A 13,736-nucleotide genomic window follows, 5' to 3' on the forward strand; every position below is an offset into this window, starting at 1 on the left:
GTCTCATAAAACTCAGGAAAGTTTTCAAATAATGACGTACCCATAGTAATTATTGACATATTTTAATTATAATTACAGTTATTATTTTATTTTAATTTAGACAAAACTCTTCGATTTAAATATTTGCGCTGCTTTTTGCAGACAATAAGTAGTCGTGGTAGTCGTTACTTATTTTTATATTTTTCATATGTTATCGTAATGACTTACAAACCTTATTTAGTCTATCTTAAAGTTCAAACTTTTAACTTTAATTTGCGTTACCAAAAGTAAAAAAATATCACTCGAGAAGGCATTAGAATTTAATTTTTAATTGATCATTCTTGCAATTGATAATAGCGCCCTTTGCGGGAAGTTCTGTAATCCTCTTTTGATATTCGTACAGCGCCGAGACCCATAGTGGCAAAACGCCCAAACTGTTGGACAACGTAACCGACGCAGCCGATGAATGTTAATTTATCACCTGGTGTAAACTTTTTTAACTTTTTGACAGAGATTAGTGTTGGTTTCGTCATTTAGTACAAAATTTTGGAAACTAGTTTGGAACGAACATGATGGTTTTGCTTCGAGTGGCGCCGCAGTCATGTATTGCCTTTGCAAAGTTAGCAGAGTAAATTAATTCGACAAAATTTCCGAGAAGTTTCGGCGTTTTGCCACTACGTGTTTTGGCACTGTACGGATGTTGGAAGAAACTTCCAACACAGGGCGCTGTTATCGGTGCAATAGTTAACTTGAAATTAAATTTTAATGCATTTTTCTTGATATTTTTTAACTTTCAGTAGGTTCAATTAAAACTAACACATTGAACTTCTTAATTGAGCAATTATAGCTTGAAAATAATTACGATAACATACCAGGTGGCACAATTATATTAAGGTGCCACCTTAAACCACTAAGGATTATATTAAGAGTTTCCCGCGTATTTAAAGAGAATCGGTGATCATTGTACATATCTCGACAATTGGAAGTTCTGTATATATTTTATTACATATCTTAATATATTAATAATGGAGTTTACTTTGGCGGATACCTATGACATGCTAAAAGATACGCAAACGAAACGATTATGGCAAGTAGATAAATTAGTGTTGAAATCTTCTACACTGAATCCGTCAAGTTTCAAAGAGTGCAGTGATGTAGACGAAGTCCAGAAAAAGCAGTCCAAAATGTGCTCTAGTTTGGCTATTGAAATTGGTAGAGAAGAACCAAAGGATTATCCGTTACCTAAGTCGTCGTACATAGAAGAGGATGTCATTAGTTCCTTAAAGAACGAAATTACAAAGGCTCTAGGACAGCAGAAAAGCATGAAAGAGTGCTTATCAAAGATCCAGCAGGACATAACATAGTTTGTAAAATGAGTATGTACAGTAGGCCCTCTGTAGAAAAAATTAGTTCAGTAGGCCCCCAATTGAAAAATGATCTATCCCAGCACAGAACCAAATAAAAATTTTGACACTTGTTTAAAGAACCAAAATATGTATATAATTGATAATTTAAATATTGAAGACTATTTTTTATAATATTGAGGGCCACAGTGTTTTTAGAATTATTTAATAACAATATTTATATCTGTTGCAGTTTACAAGATAAAAAGATAGGGCTAAAGAACATGGAGGAGGTTTACATAAACCAGACTGAGTACGCAGGGGCTACAACATATCGTGCAGAAGAAGCTGTAACTAAGAAAATATTCCGAGAAGTGAAACAGGATTTAGTAAGTCAAAGAAATATACAGACATTTGTTACAAAGTCTTAATTAATTTCATGTTGCAGGATGACGTAGTCGACTGCTTGTTTCCAGAAAATGAAGAAATCAGGAAGTTCCTTGAGGTAAAGTTAAAAAAATACTTTACTGCTAGATCATTCATGTAACTTATATCAATAAATTTCCAGCGTCTAACGATTTCGTACGGAAAAGGAGGAGATGACGTTTACGTCGACATCACACCCGACGTCTTGGATTTCGTAAATTTTTTGATCGAAGCGGACATCGCCATTAAACATAGGAATGATAGCAACAAGATCAGATTGATGGACATGTTATAAATTTTCTACATCGGATTTAGACATAGAAACTTAAATATAAAAATACAAATTTTGTACTTTGAAATTTCACCACATAAACGGTGCTCTTTCTCTTAATACTCTAACACCTATGTGTTCCCATTCTTGACGACCAATCCACAGCTCTTGAGCGGACTCTAAACAGCTTAGAATCGCCGCGCCTTTCCACGCAGTCATGCCTGGATCCATTTCTTTCGGCTGTGTTATTATATCTAATTGTTCTGCAACAATTTTCTCGTGTAACAGCAATCCTTACAAATTTGGCATATAAATATATCAAACTTACCAGCTCTATACATGTATGGGATTTGAAGAGAAATTCGATTGTGGAGCCACATACCAATGCCTTGAAACTTCATTCCCGAGCCCACGACTAGCACGCAGCTGTACATCTTTCTCTTCAAATCTTCGGTAGCTGTAAAGTACAAAAAAAGTTTTAATTTTTCAATTAAAGAGCCACTCTTACAGCGGTAAATACATACGACAACGATCAATGCTTTGCAGCACAGCATGGTCGAGGCCCAACAGTTGTTGTGGACCAACGACAAAATCTCGTGGAGCATCCAAATCACGATTTGACAAAGCAATCGGCGCAGAGTCCACGGCATCCACAACCACCTCTTCTTCCCCGACTGCTGTCGGTGCTGTTGCTTCCTCTTGTAATTCAGAGGTTTGCTCTAAGCTTTCTTTCATACCCCTCCTACTAGTCTCTCTTAAATAATTTTCATCGTGTGGGTCCTCTGGATCGCCCATTGATCTTTTTTGTATGTGCACATTATGGGTTCCAGTGACTTTAAACAACTCCGGTTGGAACAAACTAAGTGGTGCTACTAGACATTCGTCGCCCACTTGTAGAGTGTACTTTTCTGTCTGCTGTTTAGGTTTACGAACGACGAATGTTTTTTCTTGCGAGCCACATACATTTAGGTCGACGTGGCAAAAGTCCTTTTTAAGTTGATTCAGAAGTAGGGCGTCTAGCTTGCTCGAGGTGTCGCAGGTTTTATACGGAAATGCGCATTTTTGCAGCAACCAGAAAAATGTTTGTGTTATGTCACCCCCCCCATAATCCATTCGGACTCTGGTGTTTCTGTGAGAAATTCCGTCTTCTACACAAGAAACAGATGTTTTTTGATCGCCAACGTCGACCACACAGGCATAGCCTAAACCTGCGCCGAATGTGGCTGCTACATGATCCTTTAAAAAAAGAAACTAAGTTATGTATTATTCAAAAACTTCATTATGATAACAGTTTAATTAAGAACCTGCAAGAGAAAGCATGCTCCAAATCCAATCTCACAGAGCATCAAAGTTGTTAATTCCTTCAGGTACTGCCTATTATAGATATCTGGAATTATGAGGACTGCCCTATAGTGTTTTAGGTCTCTTAAAGGGATGTCCATTTTATCTGTAAGCACATATTCCCAAATGGTTTTTAAATCAGCCATTACAGCTCTCAGACTTCCTCCAGGACCCGAGTGAACATTAAGTTCTCCTCTCTTGTATGGGAAATGAACATTGAAGTTATCTTCTGGGTTCAAAGACAGTATGTCATCCCCAACTACAACATCTTTGTTTGTCTTTATCCACTCCACACTACATGGAGAAGATACTTCTGGATTGGATCTACGGTTGAAGGCAGCAATTTGCTGTGGCGGTGTGGCATATCTTCTTCTTCCATCGGATTGGAGACAAGATTGCAGGGTATGAGATACTTGTAGACGTGACTCTTCCATTGCTTGGGTCAATTCTTTTGTCTACTAAAAGCACAACGAATTAACAGATTTTTCTAATCAATCTTCCATGGGAAAGCTTACTCGTGGAACTGCAAGGGGTAGTAAACTGTCCTTATACTCCAAACCCCCAGGTAGTCTTCTCCTTGCTACAGCATTTAATATTGTACAGGGATTCAAGTCGGATGCTCTACCCATTCTGAGGTACATAGAGCCAGGGTGAATTATAACAATTGTCTGTGCTTGAATTTGCTGAAATACTCTTAAGCATTAAACACACATTGGTACTTAACATTTAACTTAATATATTACCTCCGCACATGACTCTTGAAAAACTGGCATAATTAAAGATTATGATGCCTTGATATGTAATTGACGGATTATGAATGTGTTTCATTGAACAAATTCACGAATTGTAAATGAAATTAGTGCATAAATACATGAATGTATTATTCGTGTTTTCTGAAATAGTATGGATACGATAAATGATGGAATATGCGCGTGGCTCCATCTAGTTGTGAAACGCTGAACTTTTTGGTTGATGAACAAGCATTTTTACCCTAGGCGGTAAATAGGACTAGGCACACTAAAAAACTAAACACTAGGTAAAGGTCTAGATGCTAGGTAAAGTAACGGAGGGATTAGAAACTAGGGTAGGTAAGAAACAAGGGATTTAGAAAATATAAGACACTGGAGACTAGAAAAGTAAAGGGCTAGAAATTCATGAGGGAAAGAATCTGGGGAAATTTTGAAATACGATATGGGCTCCTCCACTCGTAGATAAAATCGTTTTAGCAATAATTCAAGAACTCAACACCAGAGGGTCATCAAATCACGTTCTCCCAAATAGCTGATCGCCCAATTTTCATCGATAAGAAATCGAAAGGCTCAGACTGCAGATTCATCGATATGCCCAATCTATAGATGTTCAGAAATGGCATCATCATTCTTGGACGTTAATCAGATTAATCGACCAACAACACAATGATGTAATCTCGCTTTCTATACCTAATCAAAACTCTCTAGCGATGTAGATATTCCTTAAATTCTTGTACTCAGGTTATCAACGATTATACCTACATTTTCGATATAAAGAATTGTAATATTACAGACATATTATAGCTTACACAAGTGGGAATACAAGTGCAAGCAATATTTCCTGGGAAAAGAGAGGGGGACCGTTGTGTTCGAAGGGTTCTATGGTAAAGGGAACCGTTCGGCAGTGCAACGACACGCTTCTGCGAGTTGTGATCGCGATCGAGAGGTTTTCGTCGCTTTCTATCTCTCTCTATCTCTCTCGATCCTCTGTTCGATCGTGTAGAAAACACATTGATCAACGGGTGTCTGCCTCGTTAAACAAATCAACGAACGACTTGAAACGCGACTCCGCGCAACACCAAACGATCGTTTAACCCAGTTAACAACGACGGAAAACGAATCATTCGTTCTTGTTTGCACCGCAGAGACTGATGTTGGATCAACGATCTGCCATGGAGGCACGCTCGCGTGGCCACTGAATCAGACCTACGATAATAACGGATGACGATAAAACCGATAAGCAGCATATTGTGCCCGGCAGCCGAGAAATTTTTCTGCGAACAGTAGGTCAGATATGACGTATCGCCGCAACTTTTTCGTTTGTTCGCGCCACTAGCACCGTTGTTTTGACACAGGAACGTTGGCCAGTGCAACCGTAGGCCAGGTAAGAGACGTCGCAACCATTCCCGTTCCCTATCGTTGCTAATATTGACAGCGCCGGTCACCGGTGGGCGGCACCAGATTTCAGCGGGGACCGTTTGGAAACAATATTAATGCATATTAATCCCTCGACTATTATCTTCTCATTTCCGTGGGACTGTTAAGTTCGAGACTTAAATAAATATAAGTTGATGTGTAAGTAGAGAAACGTAAACCGAGAAGTCAAGGATCGTTGGATAGGTGATCGAGCTGCCGATCGCGATGAAATTGGTAACTGTGAGAAACTGCAACACGACACCAGTCATCTGAAGAACCAGTATATCGGCGGTCTGTGGTTTCTGGTACTGACACAAGTCACAAGACCGCCTGCAGACGTGCCGTTATCGTTATCGTTCCTATGAACACACAGACTCTCGGTTGCCGTTGCTCTCCTCGCTTCCTCATTCGCTTCTCACCTTAGAAGTTGCTGTGTATACTGTACATGTTAATCAGACCGATGTTTTTGCAGAGACATGCCGTTGTTCAAGGGGCGTGTAGCCCAGAGATCGCCAACTTCAGAGAAGCTGAACGGCGGCGGCCATCACGGCAATAACAACTACAGTCAGCAGAACGGCCCCGAAGGGGAACAGACGCCATCGGATGCCGGTAATGGGGGTCGTAGTGGTCAGAAGAACAACAATGCAGAGGCGCAGGAACAACGTAGGTCGTCGAGGGTCTCGAGAGCTCCCCTGGTCTTCCACTGCCAACTAGCCCATGGCAGTCCCACTGGACTGATATCGGGCTTTAGCAATGTCCGGGAGCTCTATCAGAAAATAGGGGAATGCTACGATCTGCCTGTGGAACAAGTGAGTTGAAACCGAGCATACGGGCCCCTTGGTTGGGTCAGGCGCAATGGTATTTTGGGTCTGGCCATGCATAGCTGAACGCTTCAGCGCCGCGTTTTTTATGGGAAGAGCTGTTCCGGATACAGGAAACATCGGTTACGGGCCGCGGCCTCTCGCCAGCACACATCCTCTGTGAGAGAGACACGTAATAACTGGTTGTAAATGTTGCGGACACGTTTCATACGCCAACCGCTGTTAGAGTCATTTAAATAAGGACCGCTCGTTACGTCGCTTAGTAGTGAAAGTTGACTGCCAATGATTCAGCGATTTTATAACTGAACCAATTAGCAGTATATTTCTTGAGGTCGAGTAATTAGCTCTTGTAGCGCAACTTTCGTCCCCTTAATTTAAATAGGCTAAAACGATATTAATGCGCCAAGGTTTTAATGGTCCCGTCATGGCCGCCGCTAAAAAGCGCGGGAAACTTGCGGTTCGCCCATGCGCGGCAGTTTCATTAAAGAAATTTAGCGTGACAATTAAGAAGAATACTGATCCATTTAATTTTACGTCTAACGTGTTCAACTATTCTCTAGGCACCGTGCTATCACGCGCGCGTTCACTTTCGATGGGAATCTAATAACTTTTACTTCTTTCAGATACTTTTCTGTACACTCAACACACACAAACTGGAGATGACTGAACTGTTAGGCAGTCAGATAGGCGTGGGTGACTTTATATTTGCTCATAAGAAAGGTCAGTCAACTTAATTCTGTTAATTGTTATTTAAATATTAACACCGATTTGTTGCTTTAGGGAGACCTAAGGAGATCGAGCTGGTGAAATCGGATGATGCTCTAGGGCTCACCATAACCGATAATGGTGCCGGTTACGCTTTTATTAAACGCATCAAGGAAGGTTCGGTAATTGACAGGATAAAAGTGATAGAGGTCGGGGATCATATAGAGAAGATCGACTCAAATAGCTTAATCGGCAAACGACACTTCGAGGTGGCAAAAATGTTGAAAGAAATACCGAAAGGTTCATCCTTCACATTGAGGTTGGTCGAGCCGTTGAAAAATGGATTTGCTAGCATTGGTCCCCGAGGGGACCTTAAAAAGGGTAAAAAATCGGGCTATGGTTCTGGAAAGGAGACATTGAGATTCAAAGCTGATGGCAGCGCCCAAATTGTCGAAGCAGTAATTAATTCTTTTTATAAAAAAATGTATTATGAATCAATTGCAAGATATGTACTTAAAAATTATTTCTTGTCTAGGTGGATGATGCAGCGACAGTTGGTATCGACAAAATTAACGTGATTTTGGAGAGCTTCATGGGTATATATGACACTGAATTAGCAACACAAATCTGGGAGTTGTCTGAAGGCAAGGCTAACAGCATCGATTTCGCGGAGGCAATAGATAATTCAGACTTAGAGGATTTCGGATTCACGGACGATTTTGTGATTGAACTATGGGGCGCAGTTACCGATGCCAGAGCTGGAAGACATCGATGATGAAAACGGCTAATTTGGAGGCCATGTTTATTGTACATTTGATAATTGCCCGGCGGTGATCCTCAATCATAGTTTCCCAACGCTGAAGAAATCCGAGAGCCGATAACATTCCAATTTTTAGTTATTTCGTTCTGCTTATTCTCAGATAAATAGTAAAATTCGGAAAAGCGGGCTATAAGCTAAAAGAGATTGGGAAACTATGACCCACAGAATTAGAGATAATTAACAGAGTAATTATATTGTAAATTATTACTTTATTAGCGTGTAGGCCTAGTATACAACTAGAACGAACGCAAGAGAAGCATAAAAGCCTCAAGATTGATGAGAAAATAGACAATAAATAATATGGAGAACACTTAATTTAAATTGTTTTCTTGTGTTTATGATAATTGATTTTCCGTGTTTCCAGACCTTGAAATGAAGATGTTTTTCTCCAATCTTGTTCTTTATCATTCGCTTAATCACAGTAAATAATTCACGTAAGTCCGTTATCTGCACAGTCGATACTTATTTATATCTATATACGTATGTATGTATGTATGCATATATGTATATAATACCGACATCGGCCACATTTAACCTAGCAAACAAGTTTCAAAATCAGGGAATAAGACGTAGTACACAAACATGGCTTTTGCTATAAGCAGGGCCAGCTGCTTGTTCTTTCGCTTGAGCGAAAGTTCAAGAAACGGTTATAAAAACTTCAAACTTTCGAAGGTACGTAAATTCCTCCAAAAATAACGAATCATTCTGTTTATTATAACCTAACTTAACCTATACTTCCTCCCGGTACATGCATATGACAAAAGAGTGCTTAATAATAACTGATTTATAAATAATTAATCGTAAAAATGCCGCATTATTAGTAATCATTTACTACTATAAACTATTTAGTGCTGAAGTGAGCTCAATATGAACTTAAAGATGTTGCAAATTATGTTAACAGATGTAGTATTTATTTTTATTAAATAGTTAATTCTATTTGTAGGTATGTGCAGTTAAATTTTCCGTCAAAACCAATGTTTCCGAAGCGGAAGAAGAATGCAAAAAAATTTCACCTTGTGGGAACGGAAAAGTCTTCAAATGCGTCGACGAAGTAATTTGCGACATGCCGGACGGCGCCAAACTTTTAGTTGGTGGATTCGGATTATGTGGAATTCCAGAGAATTTAATAGCAGCTGTATTGAAAAAAGGTGTAAAAGATTTAACCGTCGTTTCAAACAATGCAGGCGTCGAGGACTTTGGTTTAGGTTTGCTTTTGAGGGAATACAGGATAAAAAGAATGATAGCTTCTTATGTGGGTGAAAATCCTGAATTCGAAAAGCAGTACCTTAGTGGGAAGCTGGAAGTTGAATTAACTCCTCAGGTAATTGTTAAATATAAAGGAAATTCAATCGACAACACAACGGATTCCTAATAATTGGATATTTATTGGAACAGGGCACATTGGCTGAGCGTATTCGTGCTGGAGGTGCTGGCATACCAGCTTTTTATACTCCTACAGCTTGTGGTACACTGATCCAGGAGGGTAATGTTGTTGTCAAGTACGATAAAGATGGGAATGCAGAAATATCTGGGGAAGCAAGGAGTATAGCAGAGTTCGATGGTAGACATTATGTTATGGAGACGGCTATCACTGGAGATTATGCCCTCATAAAAGCATGGAAAGCAGACAAAGCGGGGAATTTAATTTTTAGAAAATCGGCTAGGAATTTTAATCCGGTAATGTGTAAGGCGGCTACGGTTGCAATTGCCGAGGTCGAGGAGATTGTAGACGTTGGCGAACTGGACCCTGATCATATCCATTTGCCAGGAATTTATGTCGACAGAATAGTTAAGGGTCCATGTTACGAAAAACGCGTGGAGGTTCGTGAATATAAATTTCTCTATGTGACACCAATTTTGATTTACTTAATAGACCTTTTCTAACTAGAAATGTCGCACGAAAGAAAGTGCGAAGCCAAAGAAAGTAACACCAGCCAGCAAATTAAGGGACAGGATCATAAAGCGTGCTGCTCTTGAGTTCAAAGATGGAATGTATGGTAAGCTACTACTAGAAACATAAGCATGGTTACGAATATGTTTAAGTTCAAACAACAAAATTGCAGCAAACTTGGGAATCGGTATACCGATCCTTGCTTGCAAATATATTCCTAAGAATGTAAAAGTGACCCTGCAATCGGAGAACGGTATTCTTGGTCTTGGACCTTACCCTGATGAAAATGAAGTCGATCCAGATCTCATTAACGCCGGCAAGGAAACGGTTACAGTGATGCCGGGTGCGTCGTACTTCAGCAGTGAAGAAAGCTTTGCCATGATTCGAGGGTAAGCAATGAAAATATCCGAGTTTATTAAAGGATCAGTACTAGTTTCGATTCTTCCAGGGGTCACGTTGATTTAACGATACTTGGAGCCATGGAAGTATCGCAAACTGGAGATCTGGCGAATTGGATGATTCCAGGGAAATTGGTAAAAGGAATGGGAGGTGCTATGGATTTAGCAGCAGCGCCAGGAACTAAGGTGGTGGTCACTATGGAACACAAGTCCCGGGATGGAAGTCCAAAGATACTGAAAAACTGTACAATGCCGTTGACGGGTAAGAAAAACATAAAAGCTGCAGAGAATTAGGTTAATTTTTTTAAATCCTTTAATGTTCTTACTATTAACTAAACTATGTTTTACGACATGTCAGGACATCAATGCGTGGATCTAATAATCACTGACATGGCAGTCTTCGAGGTGATGAAGGGAGAGGGACTGAAACTCATTGAAGTCGCGCCTGGTGTTGAGATGAGCGATATAGTTAGCTCCACGGGATGCGAATTCTCAGTGGCTGATGATCTCATAGAGATGAGGCAGGTGGACTCAGAGGAATGCGAGTAACAGCGGTAGCTTACTTAAGTTCTCAAGTTCACAATTGTAAAATTATACATACACACACATGATCGATCTTTCTATAGATTAATTTAAATGTACTATAAATAACTTAACGGCAACTAAGCTTGGAGAACGGTGTAAAATAATTTTGTAATCAATGATCGAATAAAAGCGCTTACTCTCGGAACTTAGCCTTCACTTTGGCTGGCAGAGGAAGAAGATACAGAACACTGTTGAATATGCAGAGTCCCACAGCGAATGCTAGAGAGATCAGTAAATTCAGATCGACGTTTAACACTTCGGAGATATTCTCGCCTTCCCTGGTGAATCGTTCTATCAGATAGGTCCTTCCGTCAGGATACCTACAGAGCTCGGGTACCCCAGGACAGACGAAGCTTTCGTTGTACTGAAGATTCAGAAACATCGGCATGTCGATGGCCAGTTGATTCAGAGCCAGGGAGGCGTATCTAGCTGGCAATGCCGTGGACACTGCTGCCAGCCAATATGGCAGACCCTTCAGGCTCCTGATAGCGCCGGAAGCCACCACGAGAGATGCTAACGTCATGTACAAAACGGTAATGGCGCCTGTTACCGGCTTCCCAACTACCATCATCACTGCCACAGTCACTTGTTCGGCTGCCACATAACTGGCCCATAATACCCCGGACGCATAGGCCCAGGAAGATAACTCTAGTTCTAGGATCGGTGTTAGGATGCCTATGGTGATCATAGAAGACAGGAAGCTGAGGGGCAAGCTTAGCAACGCGTATGCTGTTAGGAACATGGCGCCACCGTAGAGGCCTTCCCTTTTTTCTTGATAGTATCTTGCACGATATCCTGGAACTGAAGACTTTACTATTAACATCAACTTAGTCACACCTAATTAACGAAGTTACTCACAGAGTAAAGCTGTGGAGGCAATCCCAGCAACGTAGAACAAAGTCAGCACGTTAAAGGTCAAGCCACCAGTCTGCAAGAATATTCTAGACTGGACCGGCGTGGAGTGGGAATATAGAATGCTCATCAATGCCACGGAGAATGGCAGCAACAGTAGCCTAGTGGCGAAGTGTCCCAGACCCGATTTGTTGAACGCGAATGTTGCCGCCATGCCTCTCCTAAAACATACATGCCCTATGGTGACGATAACTGAAGTATTATGAAGACTCGTTGAAATGATCGCTCACAAATAGAGGGCAAGCAGAGTGGAGAAGCAGCCAGGCTTGATGCCCCGACCTAAACCCTTATGCATGATGCCGAGAGGCGTGTCCTTCAAATTAGGCGGCACTTGCGGAGCCTCCTTCATGTAGATGACACCCTCTGCCTTGAACTTGTCGACCAGCACTGATATCTGTTGATTAGACTCTAGGAATCGGTCCCTGGATCGGCGGTCGACCGTGGACAGGCACACTGTACATTCAATTTTCGGTTTTGCTCTTTGTTAGTTAGCTTTCTTCCTCGAGTTATACTTACAGTAATACATCAGGGGATTTTCCAACTCTGGGCAAGGGAATCCAATGTAAGTGAAGTAATCTAGCATGCTCCTAGTGGGTCCAGAATAGACCACAGCACCCAGACACAGCAGGGTCACTCGACTCACAAATGGGAGGACATCTGATCTAGGTGTCTCCATAGTGAGGACTACGATCGATCCTCTTCTGGTAGCATAGGACCAGAGCATGGAGACAATTAGATAGGTGTTCAGAGGATCTGTGTCCCATGTTGGCTCATCGAGGAGCAACAGTGTTGGATCCTTAGCCAGCTGAACCCCCAGCATGAGCCTCCTGTACTCCGGTTTTGTCAGATCATTGACTGACCTATTGGCAACCTGGGAGAGTGCAAGGTCTGCCAGTGTCTGTCTCACCCTGGCCTCCCTGTTGCTTAAGTTGGCCAGCCAGATGGCATAGGTCAGACTCTGTCGAACTGTCAGACTGGGCAGCAAGTGGCATCTGTGAGCTACGTATCCCCCATGACGTCTGAATAGCTCCGGTGTCAGCAGGTTGTTGTTCAGAGTGACTCTACCCCTCGTCTCCCCCTCTGCTCTCCCGGCTAAAAGAGACCCGAAGTTGTTCAGCAGCTCAACACTACAAACATGTTCTGCCTATTACCAATGACATCCAGCAGAGCCCTCTTGCCTGACCCCTTGGAACCTAAGATGGCCAGGACTTCTCCACCGTGGACCCTAGCAGACACATCTCTAAGCACCGCAGTCGGCTCCGTCTTGCTCACACAGCTACCTTCTATCACCACTGCCGTCGAGTGGTATACGTTCCCTATATCCAAGGTGCAATCCGACGGTATCATCTTCCTGAATTCACATTGATCACACGGAATGTCAACTAGGAACTCACTCCACCGTTCGAACGACTTTAATCCTTAAAACTAAGGGAGCACGGGATGAACTAGTCAGCTAGGTGTTCGTAGTAGCGACACGCCAGCCATTGCAGCTAGAAGGTAGCCATCGGCAACGATGCCTGGACTTGGGAGTTGGCTCCGCGAGGTGAATGTCTCCTCTCTGGGCAGAGATTGGTGGGAGATCGAAGGTACACACTATCGGCGGGTAGCGCAACGACGTGCCTAGTTTGCAGGAACCTCCGCATTTTAAGGATTCATCACAAATGCTCTTTTAAATGAATCTGTACTGCAAACATTTTGTACTTCGATTTGCAGGCATCAAATGTGCAACCTGTAGAAACAAGACGACACCTTTCAATGCACTTGCTGTTCTCTAAGTTCCTTTTTTGAAAATACGTTTATTCCTAAAAGTTGAACTTGGGTACTGTACGACAGCTAAAAGTAGTGTGTCAGTTAGAAGAACCCAAACTTGGGTAGTAATTTCTAAAATGGTGACTAAGATAGTGGGACATTGACTGATCTTTGGGACCAACCGCGCGATGAGCAGGGGCCCATGGCACAAATAAGTGCGCCACTGCGAACTTGAAAGACGTAGCGCTGCCGGGGTAGGGGCCCCGGCCGAGAGGGGGGGTTCGGGCCCTCGGAAGGCACGTCTGTCAGAGAGGGCAGCGTTCAGAAAAG

At 41.9% G+C, this 13,736-nt stretch overlaps 5 protein-coding genes across 13 annotated transcripts; 3 read left to right on the top strand and 2 right to left on the bottom strand.

Annotated features, from left to right (window-relative positions):
- Nucleotides 1-611: 611 nt before the first annotated feature.
- LOC144472040 (uncharacterized) lies at nucleotides 612-2,043 on the top strand. Its single transcript, XM_078184699.1, has 4 exons — nucleotides 612-1,342; nucleotides 1,576-1,711; nucleotides 1,771-1,827; nucleotides 1,891-2,043. Exons 1-4 carry the CDS (start codon nucleotides 1,005-1,007, stop codon nucleotides 2,041-2,043), a joined length of 684 nt encoding a protein of 227 aa, XP_078040825.1. The 5' UTR covers nucleotides 612-1,004.
- On the bottom strand, nucleotides 2,026-6,034 carry Arp8 (Actin-related protein 8). Of its 5 annotated transcripts, none has more exons than XM_078184689.1 (6): nucleotides 5,945-6,034; nucleotides 3,876-4,043; nucleotides 3,324-3,815; nucleotides 2,544-3,255; nucleotides 2,348-2,476; nucleotides 2,026-2,282 (listed from the first exon to the last, which is right to left on the bottom strand). In XM_078184689.1, exons 2-6 carry the CDS (start codon nucleotides 3,999-4,001, stop codon nucleotides 2,110-2,112), a joined length of 1,632 nt encoding a protein of 543 aa, XP_078040815.1. In that variant the 5' UTR covers nucleotides 4,002-4,043; nucleotides 5,945-6,034; the 3' UTR covers nucleotides 2,026-2,109. The 5 variants fall into 5 exon arrangements, with proteins under 5 accessions (XP_078040815.1, XP_078040816.1, XP_078040813.1 ...); XM_078184690.1 differs by lacking the exon at nucleotides 5,945-6,034 and adding an exon at nucleotides 4,104-4,974 and having other exon boundaries at nucleotides 3,876-3,990; XM_078184687.1 differs by lacking the exon at nucleotides 5,945-6,034 and adding an exon at nucleotides 4,104-4,974.
- On the top strand, nucleotides 5,062-8,274 carry Kermit (PDZ domain-containing protein GIPC-like protein kermit). 5 transcript variants are annotated; one of them, XM_078184696.1, is made up of 6 exons: nucleotides 5,263-5,392; nucleotides 5,465-5,493; nucleotides 5,998-6,334; nucleotides 6,970-7,066; nucleotides 7,127-7,509; nucleotides 7,587-8,274. In XM_078184696.1, exons 3-6 carry the CDS (start codon nucleotides 6,002-6,004, stop codon nucleotides 7,824-7,826), a joined length of 1,053 nt encoding a protein of 350 aa, XP_078040822.1. In that variant the 5' UTR covers nucleotides 5,263-5,392; nucleotides 5,465-5,493; nucleotides 5,998-6,001; the 3' UTR covers nucleotides 7,827-8,274. The 5 variants fall into 5 exon arrangements, with proteins under 5 accessions (XP_078040820.1, XP_078040821.1, XP_078040822.1 ...); XM_078184694.1 differs by lacking the exon at nucleotides 5,465-5,493 and having other exon boundaries at nucleotides 5,062-5,392; XM_078184695.1 differs by having other exon boundaries at nucleotides 5,068-5,493.
- A 107-nt stretch (nucleotides 8,275-8,381) lies between these two features.
- Nucleotides 8,382-10,890, top strand: Scot (Succinyl-CoA:3-ketoacid CoA transferase). Its single transcript, XM_078184693.1, has 7 exons — nucleotides 8,382-8,543; nucleotides 8,815-9,192; nucleotides 9,267-9,692; nucleotides 9,760-9,868; nucleotides 9,935-10,151; nucleotides 10,211-10,422; nucleotides 10,519-10,890. Exons 1-7 carry the CDS (start codon nucleotides 8,454-8,456, stop codon nucleotides 10,707-10,709), a joined length of 1,623 nt encoding a protein of 540 aa, XP_078040819.1. The 5' UTR covers nucleotides 8,382-8,453; the 3' UTR covers nucleotides 10,710-10,890.
- LOC144472036 (ATP-binding cassette sub-family G member 5) lies at nucleotides 10,876-13,038 on the bottom strand. Its single transcript, XM_078184686.1, has 5 exons — nucleotides 12,809-13,038; nucleotides 12,174-12,749; nucleotides 11,888-12,110; nucleotides 11,604-11,818; nucleotides 10,876-11,546 (listed from the first exon to the last, which is right to left on the bottom strand). Exons 1-5 carry the CDS (start codon nucleotides 13,002-13,004, stop codon nucleotides 10,879-10,881), a joined length of 1,878 nt encoding a protein of 625 aa, XP_078040812.1. The 5' UTR covers nucleotides 13,005-13,038; the 3' UTR covers nucleotides 10,876-10,878.
- Nucleotides 13,039-13,736: the final 698 nt, after the last annotated feature.

Source organism: Augochlora pura, chromosome 7, assembly GCF_028453695.1.
Source record: "Augochlora pura isolate Apur16 chromosome 7, APUR_v2.2.1, whole genome shotgun sequence".
Lineage (NCBI taxonomy): Eukaryota > Metazoa > Arthropoda > Insecta > Hymenoptera > Halictidae > Augochlora > Augochlora pura.

What these genes read in the sequence shown, in the direction of transcription:
- LOC144472040 (XM_078184699.1), top strand. Translation starts at nt 1,005, where the DNA reads ATGGAGTTTACTTTGGCGGATACCTATGACATGCTAAAAGATACGCAA. An exon ending in ATCCAGCAGGACATAACATA is followed by an intron (nt 1,343 to 1,575) that starts GTTTGTAAAATG and finishes TATCTGTTGCAG; the next exon opens with TTTACAAGATAAAAAGATAG. An exon ending in GAGAAGTGAAACAGGATTTA is followed by an intron (nt 1,712 to 1,770) that starts GTAAGTCAAAGA and finishes TTCATGTTGCAG; the next exon opens with GATGACGTAGTCGACTGCTT.
- Arp8 (XM_078184687.1), bottom strand. Translation starts at nt 4,133, where the DNA reads ATGCCAGTTTTTCAAGAGTCATGTGCGGAG. An exon ending in TTCAAGAGTCATGTGCGGAG is followed by an intron (nt 4,044 to 4,103) that starts GTAATATATTAA and finishes AGAGTATTTCAG; the next exon opens with CAAATTCAAGCACAGACAAT. An exon ending in GCAAAGCATTGATCGTTGTC is followed by an intron (nt 2,477 to 2,543) that starts GTATGTATTTAC and finishes TGTACTTTACAG; the next exon opens with CTACCGAAGATTTGAAGAGA.
- Kermit (XM_078184694.1), top strand. Translation starts at nt 5,331, where the DNA reads ATGACGATAAAACCGATAAGCAGCATATTGTGCCCGGCAGCCGAGAAA. An exon ending in GAGAAATTTTTCTGCGAACA is followed by an intron (nt 5,393 to 5,997) that starts GTAGGTCAGATA and finishes ATGTTTTTGCAG; the next exon opens with AGACATGCCGTTGTTCAAGG. An exon ending in GCGCCCAAATTGTCGAAGCA is followed by an intron (nt 7,510 to 7,586) that starts GTAATTAATTCT and finishes TTTCTTGTCTAG; the next exon opens with GTGGATGATGCAGCGACAGT.
- Scot (XM_078184693.1), top strand. Translation starts at nt 8,454, where the DNA reads ATGGCTTTTGCTATAAGCAGGGCCAGCTGCTTGTTCTTTCGCTTGAGC. An exon ending in AAGTTGAATTAACTCCTCAG is followed by an intron (nt 9,193 to 9,266) that starts GTAATTGTTAAA and finishes TTATTGGAACAG; the next exon opens with GGCACATTGGCTGAGCGTAT. An exon ending in GTTACGAAAAACGCGTGGAG is followed by an intron (nt 9,693 to 9,759) that starts GTTCGTGAATAT and finishes TTTTCTAACTAG; the next exon opens with AAATGTCGCACGAAAGAAAG.
- LOC144472036 (XM_078184686.1), bottom strand. Translation starts at nt 13,004, where the DNA reads ATGATACCGTCGGATTGCACCTTGGATATAGGGAACGTATACCACTCG. An exon ending in AAATCCCCTGATGTATTACT is followed by an intron (nt 12,111 to 12,173) that starts GTAAGTATAACT and finishes TTGAATGTACAG; the next exon opens with TGTGCCTGTCCACGGTCGAC. An exon ending in ACTCTGCTTGCCCTCTATTT is followed by an intron (nt 11,819 to 11,887) that starts GTGAGCGATCAT and finishes TGTATGTTTTAG; the next exon opens with GAGAGGCATGGCGGCAACAT.